This window comes from Podarcis gaigeae (genome assembly GCF_964106915.1).
Source record: "Podarcis gaigeae genome assembly, chromosome: 13".
Lineage (NCBI taxonomy): Eukaryota > Metazoa > Chordata > Lepidosauria > Squamata > Lacertidae > Podarcis > Podarcis gaigeae.
In genome coordinates, this window is record NC_139689.1 from 49348587 (window position 1) to 49375514 (window position 26928).

At 43.7% G+C, this 26928-nt stretch overlaps 1 protein-coding gene across 1 annotated transcript in view; it reads left to right on the forward strand.

The window, feature by feature from the left end:
* Nucleotides 1-2387: 2387 nt before the first annotated feature.
* TECRL (trans-2,3-enoyl-CoA reductase like) overlaps nucleotides 2388-26928 on the forward strand; it is a 35459-nt gene continuing 10918 nt past the window's right edge. The window contains exons 1-7 of the mRNA XM_083709769.1: nucleotides 2388-2731; nucleotides 4298-4349; nucleotides 10511-10555; nucleotides 11847-11950; nucleotides 17325-17440; nucleotides 19827-19932; nucleotides 24900-24972. Of these exons, the coding sequence (XP_083565895.1) occupies nucleotides 2513-2731; nucleotides 4298-4349; nucleotides 10511-10555; nucleotides 11847-11950; nucleotides 17325-17440; nucleotides 19827-19932; nucleotides 24900-24972 (715 nt within the window). The 5' untranslated portion in view covers nucleotides 2388-2512. The remainder of the gene's footprint in view (nucleotides 2732-4297; nucleotides 4350-10510; nucleotides 10556-11846; nucleotides 11951-17324; nucleotides 17441-19826; nucleotides 19933-24899; nucleotides 24973-26928) is intronic.

A 26928-nucleotide genomic window follows, 5' to 3' on the forward strand; every position in this document is an offset into this window, starting at 1 on the left:
TAATAATTTATTATTTATACCCTGCCCATCCCCAGCCACTCTGGGTGGCTCCCAATCGAGTGTTAAAAACAATACAGAATAATAATAATAATAATAATAATAATAATAATAATTTATTTGGGGTCAATTAATAGTGAAATAAACTAATTCATTCCTATTTGCTGCAACTGCATTGATGTCAGAGTTGGAGTCCGGTGTAGGTCAGCAACAAAACAATACATCACCCAAGGACAGTGAAGTTAACTATTCACGGAACCAATCCACAGCTCAGGCCTAGTGGTCTCAACAAATCTTTTTAGGAGGTCTTGCCCCAATGAAGTGGTTGTGAGGACTGAAGGCTCCTGCCTTCCTGTGCTCATTAGGACTCCTCATCTCCAGGGTCTTTCCCACGCAGCCCCACGTTGTATGTGTCTGTGTATAACCGCCTTCTGCACTGCCTGTTCATGTCTCGTTGTGTTCTAGGAGACCAGAGGGAGGGGAGCTGGTCACAGGAGGAGGGGGGACTCCCTGGATTCTTCAGCAGGCCAGTCTCTCTGTCTCCTGGCCCCACTCCTCTCCAGCCCCATTTGCGTGTTCAGACCCAGAGACCTCCCCCCTAAATAAAGACACATTTGACTCAAATTTGAGTTTGGGTTTTTGGCAGAATTTAGGCCACAACTTTATTGATTACAGAAAGTGACTGGTTGCATAGGCTCTGGTTTGATTAGCTCCCTACATCCTTGCAGGTAGCGCTGACCCAGAGCTCTATCATAGGTCAGAGAAGGGTGAACACCTGAGGAAGGTTGAAAGCCTGGGAGCAGACTCTGTTCACTCCCCAGATGCTCCCCTGGACTCAGGCACGGGCACAACCCCCTTTCGGGGGTTGACCAAACCAAGTTGAGCTCCTGGATTCCTTTAACGGAATACCCTTCACCATAGGGATTGCAAGAGCATTCTCCCATCCCTATCACCTGAACCAGAGCCTTTCCGCAACCTTACAAGTTGTGACGAATTGCTACGCTGCAGGCGAAACCCAAATGGCAACAGCCAATCAGTCAAGTGGGAAAATTCCTGCCGTGCCCCTGTCCCAATGACAGACAACACACAACGGCATAGCAAGGTCAACCACAAAATGCCCTAAAATTAGGGAGAGGTGGGCGGGTGGGCATGAGCTGAAAGAGAAAGGTTTGGGACACGTGCATGGATTTATATAGGTCCCTTGATCCATTTGGACTGCACCCCATTGGCCAGATTAAACCCAGTAACGAGGGACCTACCAATCGGGTGTTGTGGCTATCCAATAGACCCACCCACAACCAGGAGGTCAGTCTCCAGGTCTCACTGCAACACGTGCCCTCTTTTAGGGAGGACACAATTTCTGCCTCAGAGTCTGAACTGTGCTCTGCCGCAACCTCTTCCTGTTCACTAAACCCCATTACCTCTTCAGCTTCCGACACCTCCTCCTCTCATTCTGCTCCTTCTTCTCCCTCTAACCACTCATCGTTGTCCCACCACCAATCCCCTGGCCCTGAGTCTTCTTCCGGGGTGGGGGGTGGGGGAAGATTCCCTAGGGAGTTCCCTGGCTGGTGCCTGGGAACCAGCCAGTCCGGCAATGGAGCTTTCATTTATTTGAATGTGTTCTTAATACTACTAAGGTGCTCAGGTTTGTACTGTGCTTTGGCTCGGGGAACTCTTCTCTGAACCATGTGTCAGTTCAGGGCACTGATGCCAGCAGCAAGAAGCAATAACGCCATATTCTCTGGGTCACGACCAGGCCATTACCCAAGGACAGGAATGTGACAGCCTCTAGCCTGATGTCTGAACTGGGGTGCTTAATCCTAGGTGAAATGTGTGAGAGCATGCAGGAGTCTGTGTGCATGTCTGTATCTCGATTCCTGCAAGGCTGGGAATCAGGAAGCCTTCTCTCCTTTGCTTTTGCTATCGGATGACAGCACGGCACAATTAAAAATGGAAAGCCACCACCTACACATTCCCTCATGGAACGTTTGGCAGTCATTTGACAATATTTGACCGGTTAATTGATCGGCATGCCAAGCTTAGTATAGACGTGCTCTGCATTAAGAAACATCTCCCACGCAGATGACATTTGACTTGCATTTTCATAAATGGACCTGTTTACACACCCGGCTTCTATAGATAATGATGACATTCCATTGCATATCACTTCTGGTTCCTTTATAGCTCTGGCTTTTTTTCTTTAAACGGACTGGCTTGTAATTATTAGCAAATGAAGATAAGCAACTGAACAGGACATGTTGTTTCAAACATTGTGTTTAAAATAAAATAAAAAAGGTAACACAGCACATTACAATAGCCCGCTAAATATAGTCACGGATTAGAGAGCCATTGTTTCCAATCCTGCTATATAAAACTAAGACTCTCCAAATGGAATGTCACTTGACCTTTCGTGTTCCACTGGCCTGTGCTTGTATTTAACTGATGCCGGGACAACAGATTTCTCCTCAGAGGTGTCCAGCGTTGACATGACAGGCCTTAGTGTTTTGTCCCCGCCATGTTCAGGAGACATAAGCCCAGCTCTTCCGAGCACAAGAGAGACCTTGGACCTGCACTGCCCCATAATGACATGAGAAGTTTCTTCAGCTTGTCTCAGCTTGTCCTCTCTGCTGGCCACCTGAAACCGCCTCCAGTCTTAAGGCACTCCAAAACAACTTACTTTGAAGTGGAGATCCTTGATGCCCACAGCAAAAAACAGATCTGTGTAGTGGACAAGGTGAGTCGATGTGGTGTGTATGGTTTTTCTCACATGCTACCTACCCCAGCACGCTGTGGAATGTGTGATCTTAAATGCATGACTTGCCCTGCAAGCCTAACTCCACTGACTTGGGAGTAAGCCCCACTGAATTCAATAGGACTTACTGCTGAGTAGACATGGTTAGTAGTATTCTGAGTCTTGCTTTCCTGCCTATATATATATATATATATATATATATATATATGGCTACATGCAATAATTTTTAACCTCCTTCCTGGCCAAATTGTGAATGCATTTAACTCATTCTACAGCTTGACAGGAAGAATCAAATTGTGTTATTTTTCTGTGATGTTCATATTGCAGCTTATATTTAACTTTCCATAGGAAAGGATAGATTTCCCTTTTGTTTTGTTTTTTACCCTGTGGCACTGATGAAACCCTGTAACTTTCAAACAGGGCAGAGACTCAAACAGACCTAAGTGCAGAACTAGGCTTTGGAAAATGGGATGCATTTATTTGTAAATCTCAAATTCTGCTTTTCTGCCTATTCCCCCCCACCCTCCACTATAAATGAAGGCTCTTTTAATTTTCTAGGCTAGATTTTTTTCACAGTATTTGACTCCTACTTAGCAACAGCTATAGATTCATCTGGAGGAAGACAGAACAAGTTTGCACTCGTAATGTCCTTTACTGCGGATTTCAACATTAAAATAGTGCTGAATATTCAGAGTCTTGCTGTTCAGTGCCAGTGTTTGATATCTGATGATATTTAACATTGGATATTATGGTAGCAGATTATATTTGACATGTGATAGTATTTTAATGTTTGATTTTCAGGATGTGCAATCCTATGCCTATTTACTCAGAAAGTAAATCAGTAGGACTTAGTCCCAGATAAGCCTGCATACATCTATATCTATCTATATTTGTTATATATCATCTAGATTTACTACTTTAATTTGATAGGAGGTATTCAGTTTCCATAATAGTCTGCATTTTACATTCTCATTTGAAACCAGTGTGCACCTGTGCCATTTTTGTGGTAGAGGGATAATAATAACATATTTGCATTATACTTTAGAAGGTGCAAACGTCCTTCACCTATAATCCTTAAAACAACCCTGTATTGTAGCTCGGTATGTTATAAAGGATTGACAGAATTGCTGGCCTAAAAGAATCTTGTGCCTGCATAATAGAGGTGAAATTTGAACTTACTGACTCATAGCTCAGTCATTCGGCTGCTCTGACACCAGCACATGGGTTCACAGGAACTGAACATCTATCTACATGCATGCCTTAATGTGCATGATGTTACATCATTTACATGAGCCTGCATTTGTGAGATGTGTGTCCTTTTTAAAAAATAAAAAAATAAAATGAGAACAATGGAACTTAAAGTGCTTGACTTTGGTTTAGTTGTGCCCAGGGAGTATGGCACAGTTCCGACTGAAAGGGAAATGTTTTAATCTTCTTAAATACCTCTTTGGGGTCTGTTAGAAATATAAAAGCAAAGCAGAGTGAAAAACAAACAAACAGACAAGACAAAGCCAAGTACAACATATTTTCTTCCCCTCCCATTTTCAGATACCACCATCATCAACGCTTCTTGATGTAAAACATAAGTTTCACAAAGTATGTAAGTACCTGGCGGGGCCTTTTGCATAGGGGAAAAGCTGTCTCCTATCACCAAGAACTCAGAATAAACTGTATGTGAGAGAGAGAGAGAGTGACAGGCCCAGATTGAAGAGGTAGGCAAAAGGGGGCTTGTGCCCCAGGTGGCAGACCAAGAGGCAGCAAACAACATACTGTATTTTTCTGTGTATAAGACTAGATTTCCCCCCTAAAAAATAGTGTCAAAAATTAGGGGCGTCTTATACACAGGGCCATCTACCCCCCCCATTTTCTTAAATCTGAGTCCCCCGAAATAGGGGGCGTCTTATACATGGGGGCGTCTTATAGACAGAAAAATAAGGTAATTTTTCATACTTGCCACAGCCTGAAGCAATGCAGGAACAAGCCCTTTTGGATTGGGCTTTTTTATTGGGTTTGTTCTCCACTGGTGGGGATGGAAACAGCCACTTAGGAAATGAAGGCATGGGAGAAGAGATGGATAGTGAGGGTGAAAATGGTAGGGAAGAACAGCAAAAGGAAGAGGTACCAGCAAGGTAACCAGGGAGGAACTGGTTGAAAAAGCCTGCCATCGTAAGCAGGTCTACTCAGAAGTAAAATGTAAAGATAAAGGGACGCCTGATGATTAGGTCCAGTCATGACTGACTCTGGGGTTGCAGCGCTCATCTCGCTTTACTGGCCGAGGGAGCCGGCGTACAGCTTCCAGGTCATGTGGCCAGCATGACTAAACCACTTCTGGTGAACCAGAGCAGCATGCGGAAACGCCGTTTACCTTCCTGCTGGAGGTAAACCTATTGATCTGCTTGCACTTTGACGTGCTTTCGAACTGCTACGTTGGGAGGAGCAGGGATCGAGCAACGGGAGCTCACCCCGTCGTGGGCATTCGAACCACAGACCTTCTGATCGGCAAGTCCTAGGCTCTGTGGTTTAACCCACAACGCCACCCAAGTCCCTTACTCAGAAGTACGCCCTATTAAATTCAATGGAGCTTACTGCCAGGTGGATGGAGTTAGTAACGGAGGCATTTGGTCTCCTCTTTTTGTGTGGTGGTAGGGAATGGTCTGTAATATGGTGCTTCGCTGCATTGTGCGCAAGCTCAAGGCAAGTTATATGAACTGTTGAAATTTGCTGCAATTTATTATGTGGGATTGTCAAGCGGGCACATACCTGTAGGAGATAAATTCTGCCTGATGAGCAACATAGATATTTAGAGACAGCTGAGTGTCTTCTAGTGCTGGTGTTCATTCTATCTAGAGCTCATCCACATGGGAATTCAGAGACAAAAAAGCCCTCATGTGACTTATGAAGATGCAGAATGTTTATTCTCTGAATCAGAAAGTGCTCCCACTGCAGGGCAATCAGTCATAGATACTATTAGACTGGCAAGTTTTTAGAGAAATCCCAGTTGTAAAAGTATTGCATTTAGGGACTTAGTGCTTAATGCAATTGCCTTAAAAATATCTCTTTTTTAATTTAAGTGTTTAATTATATAGCTGTCAGTTTAATTCTGGAACTAAAAGGAACCGAGTTTTAATTTACATCTAGGGCAAAATGAAAAGTGGAACTGGAGATCTTATGTTTGCTTAAAAAAAAAAGTTAATACAGTGGTACCTCAGGTTACATACGCTTCAGGTTACAGACTTTGCTAACCCAGAAATAGTACCTTGGGTTAAGAACTTTGCTTCAGGATGAGAACAGAAATCGTGCTCCGGTGGCACAGTGGCAGCAGGAGGCCCCATTAGCTGGTCTTCAGGTTAAGTGGTGCTTCAGGTTAAGAATAGTTTCAGGTTAAGCACAGACCTCCGGAATGAATTAAGTACTTAACCCGAGGTACCACTGTACCGTCAGCAGCAGACCTGAATCAGGTCAGGAGACCCACCCCACTTTCTGCCCCCTTAAAAAAAAAAAAGCCAAGCACATAAAACTGAATGTTAAATTCTTGTAAATTGCGGGTCTATTGTATTTGCTAAACTTTAACCAGCCTATGGGACGCGGGTGGTGCTGTGGGTAAAACCTCAGTGCCTAGGACTTGCCAATCGTATGGTCGGCGGTTCGAATCCCCACGGCGGGGTGAGCTCCCATCTTTTGGTCCCAGCTCCTGCCCACCTAGCAGTTTGAGAGCACCCCTAAGTGCAAGTAGATAAATAGGGACCACTTTATAGCGGGAAGGTAAACGGCGTTTCCGTGTGCTGTGCTGGTGCTGGCTCACCAGAGCAGCTTCGTCACGCTGGCCAAGTGACCCAGAAGTGTCTGCGGACAGCACTGATTCCCAGCCTCTTAAGTGAGATGAGCGCACAACCCTAGAGTCTGTCAAGACTCGCCCATACGGGCAGGGCTACCTTTACCTTTAGCTTTTTAACCAGCCTTTCTTCAAAGGAAGCTTGGGCTAGGTTTTCCTGCAAACCTCTCCTCTATGTATTTGATGCAGACTTGTTTAATTTGATTAAAAGGGTGTAGGATAACCCACCCTGTTCATGGCTGTTCTTTAAAACTGGTTAAAGTGAATCCAACTACTGTAAAAGGCTTTCTGTAGGAATATTTACTTTACTATAAGAAAGCAAGCTTCCCGCTTGAAGTTCACAACTGGGGAGAGCGGAGTAGCAGCAGTGCAGATTCCCTGCGACAGCAGCGCGGGAGAAACACATTGGCATATTGCGTGAGCACTTTAGGCAGAAAGTGCAAATATTGGAACATAAGGACATGCTGGTCCATTCTCCCCATCAGCGGTGATATACTTGCATCAGCATAATCCAGTGTCACACGATTTATTAATCAGGGAAAATGTGGCTTAATCAGCTATATGCAATGTTGAAATAGAAATGTGTGCAGCTGCTATCCCAATATTATGGAGGTGGTGCGGATAAAATAGCTTTAATCACCACTCTTTCATACATAAAGCTCAGCCTTGATTGATTCCTGATTTGGTTGATAACTAAGAGGGAGCTAAAAATAAGCCACCACAATGCTGTGGAAAGTGGTCTTCAGCGTTACAGCCAACCAGCCACGCCACCTTTCAGGAGTGCCATTCCCCTGCCCAGGGGGGTAGGAAGGGGGGTGCAGGGGGTGTAGTCCGCCCCGGGTGCCATCCTGGAGGGGGGGGGTGACAAAATGGCAAACCGCGGGGGCAGCACTTACCGTGGTGCCTGGTCTTCAGCGTGCCCGAGCCACACATCTCTCCTGGGAGTAACACGGTGACTTGGGACCCCATGCTGTCTGAAATGGCTGTGTGGGACTTGCGTCCCCCAGGTGGACTCCGTGCGCAGATCACCATGCCGTCCCGTTGCATGGATTGCTGCCCCACCCTCTGGGTGGATCGCCCCACCCCTGCCGCTCTGGGTGCTGGAGCAGCTAGCTACGCCCCTGCCCCTGCCCTCCTGGTTTTCATTCTCCCACCCCCATAACAGACACCCAACATTATTCTGCACATACTGAGCATGCTTAGTCTGCATTAGTCTGGGGTGTGTGGTTTTGGGTTGCTTTTTTTTGCTTAGAAAATTTATTTCTTTACAGTGGTGCCTCTAGTTACGAACTAAATTCGTTCTGGAGGTATGTTCTTAACCTGAAACTGTTCTTAACTAGAGGTGTGCTTCTGCTAATGGGGCCTCTTGCTGCCGCTGTGCCGCCGGCACACAATTTCCGTTCTCATCCTGGGGCAAAGTTCTCAACTCGAGGGAACTCTTTCAGGTTAGCGGAGTTTGTAAGCTGAAGCGTTTGTAACCTGAGGCGTTTGTAACTTAAGGTACCACTGTATATATATTTATTAGAGAAAGAGAGACTTGAAATACTTTATTGTCACTTGTACAACTTGTATACAGTGAGATTACACAAGTACCCCCCACTCAGCTCTCTTAGTCTTAATTCCCCTCGTTTGCTGACGCACACCCACCAAACCCGAAAGTCAGTTGCCCTGTTGTTATCTTTTCATTCAGCAGCCTAACAGCCCACAGATAGAAGCTGTTCTTTACCCTGTTGGTGCCACTAATCATGCTTCTATATCTTCTGCCTGAGGGCAGGAGATCAATAAAGTGCCAGCCAGGGTGTGAATCATCCCTGAGAATTTTCCTCACTCTCCTGAGGCAACGTTCTTCCACTATTTCATCCAGCGGATTCACGGAACAGCCCATAATATCTTGTGCTGTATTCACCACCCTCTGTAGGCACTTCCTATCAGTTGATGTCAAATCAGCGTACCACACCATGATGCAGTATGAAAGGACACTTTCTATTGTGGACCAGTAGAAGGAGATCACCAAATGTTGGTTGACATCGTTCTTTTGCAATACTCTGAGGAGATGGAGTATATATTTGTACTTCTTTAAACATTTGGGTTTCCTCAAGCCTGTTGACATCTCGTCTTGTGTTTTGGCTATGTAAGGATTAACACTCAGAGAACGGATGCCACAATTAGGATCATACATGGGGCCTGCAACAAAATATTACAGTAAGAAGCTTCTTCTGTTCAGGGATTCAGCTAGTCACTATATCCATCCACACAGCCCTATCCCAGATTCCCTTCCTGAATTCCTTCTTAAATGAGCATGCTTAGTTGGAAGAGGGACTTCCCCTTGGAGAGGTGTTTATTATTATTATTGCTAAAGCGCTAAAGCTCTCTATCTCTTTGTATTTCTGCAAACCTGAGTGTAATGGGGTTTGGGGTTGCTTGTGCATAAGGCTCAAACTGCTCCAAGCTGAGTAGTTTGGTTAAAACTTTCCCCTGGCTGGACAGTCAGTACTCCGTGACTGTCTCAATCACTGGCAGAATCCGTCAGTGGGCGTTTCCTGAATTTCTTCCAACATAAAAGTTCTTTGACACCAAGTCGCCGCCTAGCTTCCCTGCGTGGAAGCTTTCTGCGCAGAGTGGGCGTCCCAACGGGAGGTCCTGTGCTCTCCCCTCTGGTCTCGCTGGAACAGTCCCGGAGCCTTCCCTCCGAAGCTCCCTCAGCCTCCTCTTTCTCCCTGGCGTCATGTGTATTTCCTTCCCCAGCGGAAGCTCTCCCCCTCTCCTTGCTGGTTCCCTCTCCAGCGTCATTGGGGAGCCTTAACACCACCCTTGGCTCCGATGGCAGTTCCCTGACACTGAGATTTTCCTCCAGCCTGCCGAGAACACAATGTCAGTTGGATCTTCTCTGTTTATATACGGTACTTGCTGACATTCTCAAAGAACTCTAAATCTTATGGGAGACAGTACTTACCCTTGCAGAAGCTATGCTGGTTCTGCCTCAGCAAGACTTGTTTTTCTATATGCTTGGTAATTACATATTTAACAAAGCTTTCCACCAGGTTCCATGGGACAGATGTTAAGCTATCCAGCCTATAATTTTCAGCATCCTCCCACATAGCCAAACCAAAGTAGCCTCAGTATATAAATAGGTGTGTATTTCATCCTTACCCCATCAGTTAAAATTGGTTGAGGTCAATCAACTAAATTTTCAGTTGATTAATCTACCAATTTATAAGCTAGAACTCCTAGTTATTAAAATACTAAATGAATTTGTGGTATTCCATTGCAGTGGGGCCAGATAATTTCTGGGGAGAAAACAAATATGTTTTCCTTTTGCTTTCACATCTAAACTCCCTGGTTTCTTGTTCATATTTTTTCATATTTTATAAACTTTTAACAGTGGCAGTACTTCAGTTCCTCTACCACGAGCAGCACAAATTTTAACAGGACCATCCAGCCAAAGTGAAGCAAGCTCCCGATATTTATATATTTATTTTCAGACAGAAAGTCTTCTAGGTGGTATAGCTTTTTTCCAGGAGCGTTTTCCAGTCTGGGGGAGAATGAAACACAGGGTTGTCAAAATGATACCGTTATCTCTCTGCAGTTACACCGAAGTGTTCTTGAGAATTCTCAGACACTTGATTCCCATTCACCTTAAATGACATTTATGATGACCTTTGCTATTTAAGGCCTGGACAACCTAGATATCAAAATTGATGCATTTCACATTCACAGAAAATATGTGCCCTGGTTGATATGAAAGACACATAAAGGAGGGGATTTAAACATCTTTCTGTTATGTTAGCTGAGCTCTTTAAATCTCTACTCTGTTTTTGCACTGTGCTCTCATTTTTTTGCCACACTGTTCTTTCTAAGAGCAACCTTCTTATTCTTTTTTTTAAAATGTTTCGGAGTGAAAGGTACATTTTTCACTTATTCGAATGCAGGTCCCCAATGGTCACCATCTCGCATAGGCCTGCGACTTGAACGCAGTAAGTACTCGTTTTTTCTGCCAAGGTACTCCCGAGCTGGGTCTTCCAAACTTGGGTCTCCAGCTGCTTATGGACTACAACTCCCATCATCCATAACTAGCAGGACCAGTGGTCATGGATGATGGGGATTGTAGTCCTCAAACAGCTATAGGCCCAAGTTTGAGAAGCCCTGCTCCAGAGCTTGTATTCTGAATGAATTTCCACATTACCTTTTGTACATGAGAATGAGCTTCCCAATGTTTATAGTATGGATAGACAAACCAAGAAATAAATGTTTTGCTATATTGACCGTGCCACTTTAGATTTCCCCCAATATTTTCACAGATTTGCAAATGTGAATATTGTCTTATATTTTATGTACGCATTGCCATCTTCAGTTGCTAGTCTTGCCAGAAGATCTTTGGGAAGCAAAGAAGGGGTGGTAGCCCCAAAGGTCAACTTCCTTTCTGACCAGCACGAACATGGTGTGTGTCGCTAGCACTGATCCATCTTTGTTGTTCTGTTCCTTTCATGCTGGCCAGAAAGGAAATTGCTTGCCTGTCCTCGTTACCAGCTAGAACAGGGGTCTCCAAACTAAGGCCCACGGGCTGGATAAGGTCTGAGGGACTCGTTTATCTGGCCCACGGCGACACCCACTACCGACGCCCACTCTTACCGGTGCTGCGCGGCTGCACCTCCAGGTTGGAGGAGGCCCGTGAACATGCGCACAAGCTATTTCCAGTGCTCTTCTGACCTGGAAGTGCGCTGGAGATAGCGTGTGCGCATGCGTATGGGCACGTGCTCCCCTACCCTCTGGCCCACCACGTGATCGGCGCTGGAGACACCGGCCCGAGGCACGGTAAGTTTGCTGACCCCTGGGCTAGAAGCGTGAATTTGAGCCATGAGGAACTCACCCTTGGCAAGTCCACCATTTGAACAACATGAGCAAATAAATAAGACTTGGGACAATGTTCTCATGCTGCATCCTTAAATCAATGTCAAGTGATTTCTCTGTGAAGGTATTGCATCAAATGCTGACCACGTAATGTTTGGTCACTGTGGTATATACTCCAGTGACTTGTCCTGTAGCTGTTGCAGACTTGGTGTAATCCTGTGCTCCCATTCAAAAGTGATTTGTGGACTGGCAGGAAGCAAATGTGGTATGAGGCCATTTGAATGCTACCTAAACAGATTTGGCATTTCAATTGGTATTTGGTTGGACATCTCATGGAACTGGGCCGAGCATGTAACACTTAAGCAGTGTTTGAGTTCAGATTGCATGTCACCTCCTTCTTTTTCTTTGTTATCATAGATGGGTCTTACTTGAGAGACTCCGTCAACATAAAGGCCCTTGCAGCTTCTTCTATCATTACGTTGTATTTCACGGACATGGGTCAGCAAGTCACCTGGACAACAGTAAGTTTAACTTTTGGTAAAATGCACACAGCAGAGTTGTACAGTAGCTTGGGAAGTGCTTCTTGTTTTGTTGGTTTTTATCATTTTCTTTTTTTATATCATTTTTATTTATTTTCCATTTAATGCTATACATTCACATCATCATTGTCCACTATACCACCCTTGGCTCTTTGGAGCCTATTGACTTCCTTCCCTCCCACTTCATGGTTTTCGAAATTAATCTTTATATCATTGTAATTTATATGTTTTCCAGTTCTAATTAGACATGTTACAGAATGTCTCAAACTTTAAATAAATATAGAAAGATAGAAAATTTCTCATTACAAGTCATCGGACAACCCTGCTAGTGATGTTAATTGCTTACAACAATCTTTCAATTATCATATAAATTTACTCCAATCCTTTTGGAATACTCGATCTGCTGGTTTTGGATTTTCCTGTCAGCTTCTCCAGTTCTGCAAAGGCCATCATCTTCATCAGCCACTCTTCTTTCATTGGTACTTCTTGCTGTTTCCATTTTATGGGCTAAAAGAATTCTTGTCGCGGTTGTTGCATACATAAACACTCTTTTAACTTCCCTTGGTATCTCGTCACCCACTATGCCTAGTAAAAAGGGTTCTGGTTTTTTAATAGAAGTATTAAACATTTTCTTTAACTCATTATATACCATTTCCCAGAAAGCCTTTACCTCTTTACATGTCCACCACATGTGGTAAAAGATACCTTCCCTTTCTTTACATTTCCAGCATTCATTAGTTCTTGTCTTGTACATTTTAGCCAATTTAGCTGGTGTTAAATACCATCTGTACACCATTTTCATAACATTTTCTTTAAGTGCACTGCATGCAGTAAAATTAATACCTTCCTTCCACAACCTGTCTTTATCATTTTCTAATGAAACTTCCACAAGTGCTTCCACCATGCTAGGCCATATTGTACATCCTTGAAGCTCATTTGGACAGAGGTTTCGGTAGATTGGAACTGGCTTATCAAAAGAACCCATAATAGCTATAAACCTGACTACAAGTCAAGAAGCACCTATTTCAAATTTCAACTCTGCAATGACCTTACTAGGCAACTCACTTTCCCTCAGCAATATGGGGAGAATTCTACTGCTCTTCCTTATAAGGTTGTTGTGAGGATTACAGCAATTCTCTGTTTCGTGCTGCGTTTTGAATATACAAAAGTGCAACATGATCCACCTCGTACTCAGTGCATGCAGCACAGTCCCTGGTCTGCTGCAGCTCAGCCGCTGCAAAAAGCTACATGATTCATCTCTGTCCACCATGGTGAAACATTATGTAATTAATTATTATGCCACACCATTTCAGTGCAGAGGAAACATAATGCAAATTGGAAAAAGAACGTCTTCAATTATGTATCATTGCACATCGTTCTCAGACTGAAAACAACAGCAAATGCCAATTGTATTTGCTGGATTAATTCCCATTCCAAACATGGGACAAATAAGTGAGCACCAGCAATTTTCTGCTGCCATTTTCATTGGAATTCTCTGACATCCCTAACCTGAGAAATGCAAATTTGGTCAGTTCATGGAAAAATACATCCGACAACCTCTCTACCTACCACCCAGGAAGTAAGAATTGGTGTATGACACACATGGTAAGAAGCTTTCAAACATTACTCCTACCATGTTGAGCAGTACCATGCTGAAAAGGTATTTGTTGATCTGAATGCAGAGCTTTCATGCTGAAACTGACAAATGGAGGGAACCGCATTAGCCTTGCTAATGTGCATAGATATTACTAGCCTGTGAAAAACTTTACTGGCCCATTTGTTTCGTGTATCTGTGTGGCTCAATAGCCTGGGAGGAAATGAAAAAAACAACTGTTTGCAAATGCTTCCTAGCCAGGTCACCTAGACCAGCTGATCAATTTTTTTATCACCAACAGTATCACCAAGTAGCAAGAGAGAGATTCTATAAGAAAGGTGAAGAAAGAGCTATTCTTGATTAGTTAACCAGAACACAGGATGTGCCTTTAAAATATGGTGGTGACTCAGAAATGCTGGGTCACAACCATCACTGTAAGGTGAGTTTCTCAAATTAATGATCTAGGCAGATGATGCTTATGGTCTGAATTGAAAATTCTCTCTGGCATTCATGGAATCAGGAATTAACAGAAACATCCACCCCTTCTCTTCTTCTGCCACATATAAATAGATGACACACAGAAGCATACTAAGCATTCAGTACATTTTGTATCAGTTGGTCTGGACTCTTTTGTGAATACGCATCCTGCTCCAATTTCAGCAGGCAAGAAACTAAAGCCAGTGCTTTAGATAATCTATAGTGCAGCTGCTTTTATCATTGTTGCTACTAATTTCTCCCCTCAATGTATTCTCCTCCTCCCCCAAAGTCAATAAGCAACTTTAATAGTTTTCTGTTCTTGACATCCCAGTGCCTCGACTGTGCAGCTGACTGATGCCACAGATGCCCAGTGACATTGCCAAGCTTGACTAATTCATGCTTTCTTAGAAAAGGCTAAGGAATAAACCCCACACAAGTCCCTAAGAAGGTTGGATAGCATCTTGTATGTCTCCTTCTGGCAACTCCTGTGGCCAACCTGGTGCAAATGTATGGCTCTGCTTTCCTTTGGACCACACCAGCAAGGCGGAGAAGGGGGTCTTGTTGTCTGGGTAGCCCAGGTCCTCCACACACACTGCCCAGGCTTGTGCCCCAGAAAGGTCATTTGGGTACTTCTAATGCAGCAAAAACAACACAGGAGGCAGCAATTATGACAGTTCGACTTCACCCCCCAAAGGTGTACTCTCCCATTGTATTCCAAGATAGACAGATGCCAACTGCAACAGCATGTTCTTATTGAGTATAATAGAGGGTGAAATACCCAAGGAAGCACTCAGTGTCTTTCTCAATGCAACGGCACTGGCCAGAATAATTTATGCTCAAAGGTGGAAGGACTAGGGCCATCTCTACCCAGGGGTGCAAGGGGTGCGTCGCACCCGGGTGCCAAATTCTGGGGGGCGCCCACTGTTGAAGCTGCCTAAGCTCTTATCTACCTCTTATGAAATAATACAGTGGTGCCTCGCAAGACGAAAAGAATCCGTTCCGTGAGTCTCTTCGTCTAGCGGTTTTTTCATCTTGCGAAGCAAGCCCATTAGCGGCTTAGCGGCTTAGCGCTATTAGCGGCTTAGCGGCTTTTAGCGGATAAGCGGATAAGCGTCTTAGCGTCTTAGAAAAAGGGGGGGGAAGGGAAAAAAGTAGGAAAAACTCGCAAGACGTTTTCGTCTTGCGAAGCAAGCCCATAGGGAAATTCGTCTTGCGAAGCACCTCCAAAACGGAAAACCCTTTCGTCTAGTGGGTTTTTCGTCTTGCGAGGCATTCGTCTTGCGGGGCACCACTGTATATCATTTTGATCAAGCTAGAAAAACAAAATACATATATACCTAGGTATTACCTAAATGTATACCTACTGTTTCACTAAAGGACTTTCAACTTTGTGCTCTCATTTACCTAAGACTTGTCATCCACAACGGCGCCGTGCACGCGAAATTAACTCTTACATCAAAATATTATGTTACGTATTGTATTGAGGTGCTATGCGGCAGCTGGGTCAGCAGCACCTTTGACACGACTGATGTTTCTCCTAAGTAGGTGCCTAAGCAATACTTATAAGTTTAAGTGTGGTAATGTTGTATACTTAAGTAGAAGTGTATTGTAAATAAATGAGCAAATAAAAAAAAATAATTCTTTTCCCTCCCTTCTTTCATAAACAAGAGATAAGGCGTAAGAGTGGTGTCTGGCATAAGCATAATAAAAGTTAATTTATGGGGGCCTAAACTAAATTTGGGGGCACTAGGCAGATCTTTGCACCCCGGCAGCGCATATGCTAAAGACTGTGCTGGGAAAGACCAAAATAGTCCTATGAAAGTAGACTGGCAGAATAAGCTAATAGAATATGTGGAATTAGCCATGTTGACTGCATAGATAAAGAAATCAGGATGAGTCTGCTATAGAAGAGGATTGGGAATACTTTGGAGAATACTTAAAGAAAGAAATAACCATATAAATTTCCAGGTATGGCCAGATAAGTGAGCAGTAGGGCAAATCAGGAAAGGGGGGACGTAATCAAGGAGATGCAGCTCAGCAAGGGTTAAATCAGATCCCATGGAGGAATGTGTGGAGAAGCCAAAGAGTGTAGGATAAAGGATGATAACTGTATAATGGATGTATTGTTATGTATAATGCATCAATAAACAAACATGTGTACTTACTACAGTATTTATTTTTATTTATATATTTGACAAAATTCAATTATGACTTAATCAGCAAAACTCTGTAAGCAATTTATATATAACACTACTTTTAATATTAATTAAAATAGCAATAAAATAAACTGTTTCAAACTGATTGACATGAAAATAGAAATAAATGCCGTTTTAAAAACAGATATGTGTCAATCCCTGGGATAGCTCAGTCAGTAAAGCAAGAGACTCTTAATCTCAGGGTTGTGGGTTTGAACCCCACATTGGGCAAAAAATTCCAGTATTGCAAGGGGTTGATCTAGATGACCCTCGTTGTCCCTTCCAACTTTACAGTCCTATGATTCTATATAATTCCATGTTAAAATTCCATGTTAAAACCATGTATCTGGGTAGGCTTGCCTAAACAAAAAAGGTTATTAGCAGACCCTGGAAACTGAAGAGTTTCAAAGAGGACTGATTCCTTGTAAATATGGAATGGAGGGGGCACTATTCATTCTGAATAATATCAGCACAAACTGAAGCGGTTGATTGGGTACATAAGGAGTAAGGCAATGAGTAAGGAGTAAGGCCGACTCACAGGTGCTTATAATATCAGTGGAAACAGTTGGTAACCGCCTTTAATTTTAACCTGAAGATTGCCATTTGTCCAGTTTTAATTTTAATTTGTTTGAATTAATTGTGGGATGTATCTTAATTTATTGATCACTTGTTTTTATGCATTGTCTTACTTGCATGAGGTTAGCCGCTTTGAGCCTGGCTTTGGCCGAGGAGGCTGGGATATAAATAATAATAATGATAATAATAATAATAATAATAATAATAATAATTAATAATAATAATAATAATAATAAACTGGTTCAAGGGCTTTATATACTAATAGCAACACCTTGAATTTACCCAACTAAAGGTGAACTTAAACAGACTTGTTGATTTTGCATGCATGCATACCTTCCAATGAAAATAGGGACACCCCATTCAATAATAATAATAATAATAATAATAATAATAATGCTATTATTTATACCCTAGCCATTTGGCATTTACCAGATGCTATTAAGGCTGCACAGGGAAATATCACTCTATGATCGCATTAGCTTCAGATGCCCTTTTTTCTATCTTCTTCTTCCAGGTTTTCCTAACCGAATATACTGGGCCTCTTCTAATCTATCTGCTCTTTTACCTTCGCCTCTCAAGTATTTACGATGCAAAGGAGAGCGCAAGAAGTCTACGCCATCCTGTAGTTCAGTGAGTAAGAATGGTCTGTGCTCAAGGATGATATGATGTGATGATGCCCTCTTAGAGCAAAGACAGACAAAAATGTGAGTTAATTAAGTTTAGTGGAGGTGGTCTGCCATGGTTGCCTCAATCTGATTCATCCAGTGCTTTTTTCCTGGGGGGACGCAGGGGTATGCATACCCCTCAACATTTTGTGAATCTAATGGGTAAAGGTAAAAGGACCTCTGACCATTAGGTCCAGTCATGGCCGACTCTGGGGTTGCGGCACTCATCTCGCTTTATTGGCCAAGGGAGCTTCCGGGTCATGTGGCCAGCATGACTAAGCCGCTTCTGGCAAACCAGAGCAGCGCACGGAAACACCATTTACCTTCCCTCCGGAGTGGTATCTATTTATCTACTTGCACTTTGACATGCTTTTGAACTTCTAGGTTGGCAGGAGCAGGGACCGAGCAACGGGAGCTCACCCCGGCACGGGGATTCGAACCGCCGACCTTCTGATCGGCAAGTCCTAGGCTCTGTGGTTTAACAGAGAAGAAACTAAAAAAAATAATTAATTAATTTCTTCTTTAGCATGGTGAATCATCAGTTGTGTTGAAGAGCACGGTGATTCATCAGCTCCGTTGCTGCAACCCCCGATGGCGGCCTCATTTCCTGACAGGTGTACGCTGAGTCTCAGAATGAGAGTACCCCTAAACATTTTTTTAAAAGAAAAAGAGCACTGGATTCATGGATGGGTTAGCCATGTCATTCACAAACACACGCACCCTTCAAATCTGTATTTATTTATGAATTTTATGCTGGGTAATATTTGTAAAGGAAAAACCTGAGCCCATAAGCTTATGCAGGCTTTTTAGACCCACCCACCTCCCACTTTTTAAACATAGGCATATAATTACAAGCAAACATCAAGCTAAAAGTAATCACAAAAGCAGTCATAAAAGCAAGAAGAATAAAAACTACAAGACCATGAAAATATATTCCATGGTGGAAAACAAGGTTCGCATTTATACCAAACAAATCAAATAATCATGAATGTTGGCAAATGAACACATATTTAGTGGGAATGTACCAACGATGAGATTGCTGGGTCATATAAATCATAAATGTCCCCCAAGCAGAAGCAAAGTCTGAGGGGTCCCCATCGTCCATGGCAACATGTATGAATCAGTTTTTTGGAAATGGCAATGAACATGACTTTCTATGGATCTACAGAATAACAAGATGCAGCCTTCTACCCTGGAAGAATCCCATAAGCCAATATGTTCCCCGTACAGTGGTACCCCGCAAGATGGACGCCTCGCAAGACGGAAAACCCGCTAGACAAAAGGGTTTTCCGTTTTGGAGGTGCTTCGCAAAACAAATTTCCCTATGGGCTTGCTTTGCAAGACGAAAATGTCTTGCGAGTTCCTGCAGGGTTTTTTCCCTTCCCCCCCCTTTTCCTAAGCCGCTTATCAGCTGATCCGCTAAAAGCCGCTAAACCGCTAATAGCGCTTATCCGCTAAGCTGTCAATGGGCTTGCTTCGCAAGACGAAAAAACCGCTATACAAAGAGCCTCACGGAACGGATTAATTTCGTCTTGCGAGGCACCACAGTACATGCCTTACAACCGTAACACTGTAAGGGGGAACCAGACTTTACAATATGAGGTTTCTAGTGCATACTCTTTCCCTTTTAGAAAGGTTCAAGGAGGGTGAGGTCTTGATTGGTGGGCTTTTTAGATCTTGAGGAATATTTAACCTATACAGTGGTACCTCTGGTTGCGAACAGGATCCATTCCAGAGCCTCGTTCGCAACTTAAAAGGAACACAACCCGTGTCTGCACGTCTGTGCATGTGTGGGTCGTGATTCACTGCATCTGCAGATGTACGAGTGGTGAAACCTGGAAGTAACCCTTCTGGGTCGCTGCGGGACGCAACCTGAAAAAAACATATCATGAAGCAAACGTAACAAGAGGTATGACTGTACCAGGCGTGTCCAACAGGTCGATTGCGATCTACCGGTCGATCACGGGGCGTCAGTGGTAGGTCATGGTCGATTGCAGGACCGTTTGCAAAAGTCCCGCCACCCCCAAAAAAGAAAAACGTCCACAACTGATTTGTCTCCCCTTAAAAAAAGTTCAACAACTTTGGCTGGCAATGACAATCAGTAGATCGCCGCCAGTATTTTAATACTTTGAGTAGATCGCTGTCTCTTGAGAGTTGGACGTCCCTGACCTATACAGTGCAGATTGTGGATGGCTTCCCTAAGATAACCTATTGAGTTAATGGGAGAAGCAAGCCTCTTAACCAGTTCAGGGTAGTAGGTGAGATTTAAAGATGGCTACATCAAACATTGCAATGAATTTTTTGGTTGGATTTTTTTAACCTTTACTTCCTTCTCTTTCTAATTTCTGCAGCCTGGCTTGCTTCTGTCATTGTTTACACTATGCCAGGCATCTACTGGAGACACTCTTTGTGCATAAGATTTCGGAAGGGCACACTCCCCTGAAAAATATGATCAAGGTGATTTTCATACGTAACATATTATACCGTAGAACTGATTGAGAAAAGCCACACTGAGAACTTTGTTGCAGAGCAGCCTATACAGTAAATATTGCAGACAAATGAATAAATGGATAAGTGAATATGTGCTACGACTAATGTCACTCACCTGGTTGTCGGGGCCGGGTAGGAATTTTTCCGCTTGGCAAATTGGCACCAGCCTTTCGGTTTTCGCCTACTCAGCAGCAATCGTCACAACTTTGTAAGGTTAGGCATTGGGTAAGCCTTGTCATGGGAGGGGTATCCCGTTAAAGGGATCCGGGGGGGGGGGGTTCCTGTCTGAAGGCTGGGTGTGGGCTAGGGCCATGCCATAACCCCAACGGTGATCCTGGGGGTGCTCTTAATTGATGTACAGTGGTGCCTCGCAAGACGAAATTAATTTGTTCCGCGAGTTGCTTCGTCTTGCGATTTTTTCGTCTTGCGGAGCGCGCATTCCCTGGGTATTAACGGCTTTAAGAAACAGGAAGCAAACCCGCAAGACGTTTTCGTCTTGTGAAGCAAGCCCATAGGGAAAATCGTCTTGCGAAGCAACTCAAGAAATGAAAAACCCTTTCGTCTTGCGCGTTTTTCTTCTAGCGAGGCATTCGTCTTGCGAGGTACCACTGTATATCATAGGGCTCCCCCTATTGTGGTTGACTCTTGAGACTTCCTGCAGACAGGCAGGAGTCAGGATATAGTCTTGCTTCATCCAGTTGCCTAAGCCAACCCTCTCACATCTATAATCGTTAAAGTTGTGGCCTAATTTATCCCATTAACCCAACATATTTGTGTCTGTGCGTTTGTTTCTGGGGAAACTGTGCGGCCCGGCCAGTGGCATAGTGTGGGTTGTCAGCACCCAGGGCAAGGCAAGTAATTTGCGCCCCCTAACCCGTGGATTTGCGCCCCCTAGCCCATGGATTTGCACCCCCTAACCCTAACTCCCAGATGTTGCGCCCGGTGCAGCCGGCCCCCCCGCACCCCCCACGCTACGCCACTGGGCCCGGCACCTTGCCACGCAACTCACCTGCCTGGTGTTGATGCCCTCAGGCCTCTCTCTTCTTTCCCAGTCAGTCTGCTGCCACTCCACTGCTTTAGGAACATTATCTCGGTGATGGTTACAACAACCCCAAAAGTCAGGCCACTACTCCTATTCCCATATTACGGTTGGGAGAGATGATTCTGAAAAAGTTGCCTTTCCTTCACCGGTAACTGCAACCACTCTCCAGACACTTATAAGAGCAGGGATTCCAGGGTAGGAGACGTTTTCCATTGGGGGGCAGGCGTTTTCCATTGGGGGGTGAGAATCACTAGCTTTTCTTTCTTTCTTTTTGGTAAATTCAATATCTTTTGTGCTGGGCACCTTTAATTATTATTTTTTTAAAAATAGTTTTTCGGGTTTTAAAATTTTACAATCAATTATCCAACAATCAACATAAAAACAAGATTCCAAGGAATCTCCTGAACTTATTTCCTCCCCTTTGTGGGTCCTTATATTAACCCTTTCCTCCTGCATCTTTTATATCAATCCAAATCTTTTACATCTCCATTATATCCAAAATTCAACATTAAACCACAAGTGTTATTCCAATCCTACCAATGATTTTAGTTATTTATAATGGTTTTTAAGGTAAATTATGTATTTTCCCCATTCCTTATTAAATTTTTGAACTTCCAGGGTTCTGATTCTTCCAGTCATTTTTGCTATTTCGGCATAGTCCATCAACTCAATCTGCCCTTCTTCTTTGGTAGGGACTTTATCTTCTTTCCATCTCTGGGCCAATAATATCCAAGACATAAATAGTCTTTCCCTGCCAGATAAATCTGGTAATATCCTTTTGCCATTCTCTGAAGTGACCTGCATCAAGGGTATAGATTCGAACAAAAACAACATTTTTGGCAATACATTAATTATAATGACCGATATCCTTCCCAAGAATGATAGTTCATTCCTCCCCACACCTCTATTTTTTTCTTTATTGTATAGTTATCCTTGGAAATATTTCACTAGCTAAATTGATGTAGTGCTTGAGGCTTGTCTGGTACCTTCCTGGGTCCCAGCTGAAGTGCCCTCCGAGAGGATGTTTTCTCCCATTAGGGTTGAGCCAGCAAATGAAACGAGCTTCAATCCATACTCTGAGGAGTACATAGATGCCTTCATGTCCTCCTCCTGTATATCCTTGCCTTCCAGCCCAGGGAGTTTCCTCCTACAATATAGGATGCACTCTAGACTACATACCTTCCAAGGCCTCTCCTTTCACTCAGATCTAGGGACCCCTCTCCTTGGATGCTGTGCTCTGTGCTCTTCACCACTTCATCCCCTTTTGAGGCAGCCTGGAAGATGGAGAAAGATGCCGTCTCCATTCCCCACCAAAACGAGGACTGCAAGCTTCTCACCCTCAAAAGGTCTGCTGTGCCAGCTGTCATAGCAAGGTTGTTATGGCTTGCAGAAAAGTGACAGGTGACTTGATAAGGAGTGATATAGTGAAAGCCCAGCTCAGTAACAGTGGTAGGAGAAACAGAGCCTTCATTTTCCTCTCATCTGTAAAAGGCATTATCTTGTTCACTTGAAGAGCCTGGTGGGGTTTTGTGGCACAACAGGTGACAGCAGCGTTATCAAAGAGATTGCACATCCAACTGAATAGCTGGGATCAGCAGAGACTGAGTTGGCTGCAAAGCATTATGACATCACAATGGGGACTGTTTCTCAGCCTCTGCTGTTGCTAGGCAAACTTTAAAAGTGCATTTTCTTGAAAAGGAGAATAGTTACAACAATTCTTGCTCCTCTGTTGAGTATTTTATCTACTTGGCAAAAATTTAAATACTACCAGATTATAATAAAACTTCTGAGTGGTTAACAAAACCACAACATTAAAATTATCAATATGACCATTAAAAACATGTAAAAAGATTAAAACCAATAGTATATGATGATGATGATGATGATGATGATTTTTATACCCCACCTTTTCCCCTGACAGGGACTTAAGGCAGTTTAAAGATTAAAACAAAAACAGCTAAAAACTTAGGGGGGAAACCAATGACTAAAAAACAATTAAACATGGATACAATTAAAACTGTATATATGCACATAATATATATATTAAGACCAAACAAATAATTATAATAAAAACAGCATGGCGCCTGCCCCTTCATTAAAAGCAGGGAGTTCTCAAAATCCTGGTGGTGGAACAAGAAAGTCTTCACCTTCCATCAGAAAGACAGCAGTCTAACTTCTCTAGTGACTGAGTTTCAAAGTCTGGGAGTATCCACAGAGAAGGCCCTCTTTCACCTAAACTAAAAAGCCTAAAAAGATTAAAACACATGCCAACCTTCGACGTGCCCGGGCAGCCTTTTACTAAACCAAAAGTGTAGGTGCTGCCATACTAAAATATTGATTTCTTACAAGTGCGGAACAAGTATTATGTGGCACATGTAACAGGGAAAGTTCTGGGGATCAAAGTGGTCAAGTGAGCATATATGGGGTATGGACCTTAATGGGAATTATGGGACAGAGTCTGGAATCTGAGAGTTCAGAGAGCAGCCCATACTGGAGAAGACCCCAGGGGTTTATGTCTGATATTGCTTGAGGGAGCCAAAGAAGAACAGGAAAACCTGAGGGGAATCTCAGCAGCAACGTGATGGAGTAGAGGAAAAATTCAGGGAGATTTGGGTTGAGTAAGAATAAGGCAGGTTTCCCCAACCTGGTGCCCTCCAGGTGTTGTTGGGCTACAGCTCCCAATTGGCCATGCTGGGTGGTGCTGATGAGATTTGCTGTCCAAAACGTTTGGAGCACTGTAGGTTAGGGAGGACTAAACTAGTGAATAGGCAGGTGCTAGGAGTGCTCACTGGAAGGACAGATCCTGAAGCTGAGGCTCCAATACTTTGGCCACCTCATGAGAAGAGAAGACTCTCTGGAGAAAAGTCTGATGTTGGGAAAGATGGAGGGCACAAGGAGAAGGGGACGACAGAGGACAAGATGGCTGGACGGTGTTCTCGAAGCTACTAATATGAGTTTGACCAAACTGTGGGAGGCAGTGGAAGACAGGAGTGCCTGGCGTGCTCTGGTCCATGGGGTCATGAAGAGTCGGACACGACTAAATGACTAGACAACAAGGAGCCAGGAGAAGCCCTCTCTACTGGAAAGGACTTGTCACAAAGTCAGGGCAGCAGAGTGAGGAGGGACTCCAGTGTCAGGTTTCAGGGAATCTGCTCTCCCTCCTTCATGGCAGGCTGCCAGTAACGGAAAGACAAGAAGCTCTTACCAAGGTCTTTTATTCCATATTCCCACAGAGAGACGTAGAAATATCATCTCTTGGATAATGGCATCACTCCAAGTAATCTCCTCCTCCCTTCACTTCTCAGTCATCAACAGCCCTTACGGTGTCTGCTTAGGGACAATTGCGTCTGGGCTCTCTGCTCTCCTACTTTCATTGACCACCTGGTTCTGGGTGAAGGGAGGTTTGGAATGCTCTCTAGTGATAATGTGTCAGCCAGCTGTTCCTGCTCTCCTTTTCCCATTATTTCCCAGCTTTGCCCCTCTTCTATCTCTGAGCTGTGACCCTCTGCAAACCACCATTGTAAATCTATACCAGGCTTCCTCAACCTCAACCCTCCAGATGTTTTGAGACTACAATTCCCATCATCCCTGACCACTGGTCCTGCTAGCTAGGGATCATGGGAGTTGTAGGCCAAAAACATCTGGAGGGCTGCGGTTGAGGAAGCCTGATCTATACTGTCCTCCTCTTCTCAGGAAGATTCAGGAGAAGGGGGGGGTCTCCACAATTCCTCCTTTGATGTCCAGTCCCTGACAACCAGTTACCAGAGCATCAGCATCCAAAAAACAGATGTGTGTATCTGGTCGGGATCTGTTGTCCCCATTGTGCCAACTACTGTGGAGACAGTAGTTCATTTTGGTATATCCTTTCATTATCTCTATGTTCTCATTACAGGGTTGCACTTTTTACTGGGGGTTCACGTCTTGGCTTGCTTACTACATCAATCACCCGCAGTACACTCCTCCATGTAAGTAATGCAAAGGGCACGTGTTGCACTAGAAACTTGTCTCACGCTACAAGAATTGGCCTATAGAGTTTGAGGCCTAGGACCCTCGTACTTATGGGACCGCCTCTCCTGGTATGTCATGCAGAGGACCCTAAGGTCCATGAATAATAATAGCTTAAAGGTCCCAGGCCCTAAGGAAGCCCGGCTATCCTCTACCAGGGCCAGGGCTTTTTCAGTGTCGGCTCCAACCTGGTGGAATGCTCTGACCCACAAGACTAGGGCCCTGCAGGACTTGATCTCCTTCCGCAGGGCCTGTAAGACAGAGCTATTCCGCCTGGCCTTCAGTTTGAATTAGCCTGATACTCTATTCCCTTTTCCCTTTCCTCTTCTATGAAGAATCCCTTTCTGGGACTACACGTTTAAATTCTTCCCTGGTCTCCTTGCTGGCCCTAAGAGGATTTGGCCAGTTAGCCCTGGTGATCATTAGATGTCTAGTGACTGGGTTCTCTCCCCCCCCCCCCAAAAAAAATGACCCCCTGAATTTTTGAATTTTATTGATATTGATGCTGCATTTTATGTTATATTTTATGCTGTTTTTAAGTCACATTTTAATCAATGTTTTATATTTGCTGTTAGCCACCCTGAGCCCAGTTTTTAAAGCGGGAAGGGCAGGGTATAAATAAAATTATTATTATTATTATTATTATTATTATTATTATTATTATTAGGGGCTGTTTTTCCTTTTTTCAAATCAGGATTTCAGAATCCCACACCAAAACAGGATGGAAATTTCTAGCAACATTTCAGATATTAGATGGGAAAGGAGGGAAGGAATGCAGAGGTCTAGCTTTAGAGTCCAACCCAGTGAAGGGTCAGTAAAAAATACTGTCCCCATGCTGAGGAGAGAATCGGAGTGGATAAAATTCCCCACTCTAGAGAATTGACAGAGGATGATTTCAGACCATATTGTAGTTGGGCTGTAACTTTCCCTCATCCCAACAAGCCCCCAAGGGTAAAATTAGTTGTGAATTGGGAGACCTTATACATGGAAATCAATATATTTTCATAAGATGCTGACAGCATTTTCTGTCTCTTGGAGGAAAACATGCAGGAGCCATGCAGAGACATGGAGAGAGATTGCATTGATATCCCACAAATTCTGGATTGTACCACTTTATTATAAAAGCGGGAGGCTGTTCATATGCCTTGCATATTATAATAAACTAATACACGGGGGGGGGGGGGGGAGGAGGTTAAACTAGCCCCCTCTCTGACATTCTAGTTTTAAAACTAATCAGATTCTCAGTCAGATCCAGATTAGACCCTCCTTAGATGTGCTAAGGACAGTATTTCACCACAGCTTCTGAGGAAACTAGAAATGAAGAGAACTCAGCTCTGCTAAAAACTGCATTGAGTGTATACCATTGCCTTCAGAGCTTTGTTGTAGCATCTCAGACTTCAGTCTCTGTCATGGAATTGTTTGGACCCCTCTCCATTTCTTAAGTTGCATGATTGAGGAGGGGCAGTTTTGGTGAGGGTTCAAAGGCACCGCCAGGCCCTGGCATGTTATTAATAATAATAATAATAATAATAATAATAATAATAATTTATTTATACCCCACCTATCTGGCTGGGTTTCCCCAGCCACTCTGGGCGGCTTCCAACAAAACACAAAAATACAATAACTTATTAAACATTAAAAGCTTCCCTAAACAGGGCTGCCTTCAGATGTCTTCTAAAAGTCTGGTAGTTATTTTTTACTTTGACATCTGGTGGGAGGGCGTTCCACAGGGCGGGTGCCACTACCAAGAAGGCCCTCTGCCTGGTTCCCTGTAACTTGGGCTTCTCGAAGTGAGAGAACCACCAGAAGGCCCTTGGCACTGAACCTCAGTGTCCGGGCAGAACGATGGGGATGGAGACGCTTCTTCAGGTATACTGGACCAATGTCATCACTATGGGATGCTATAGGGATGCCAT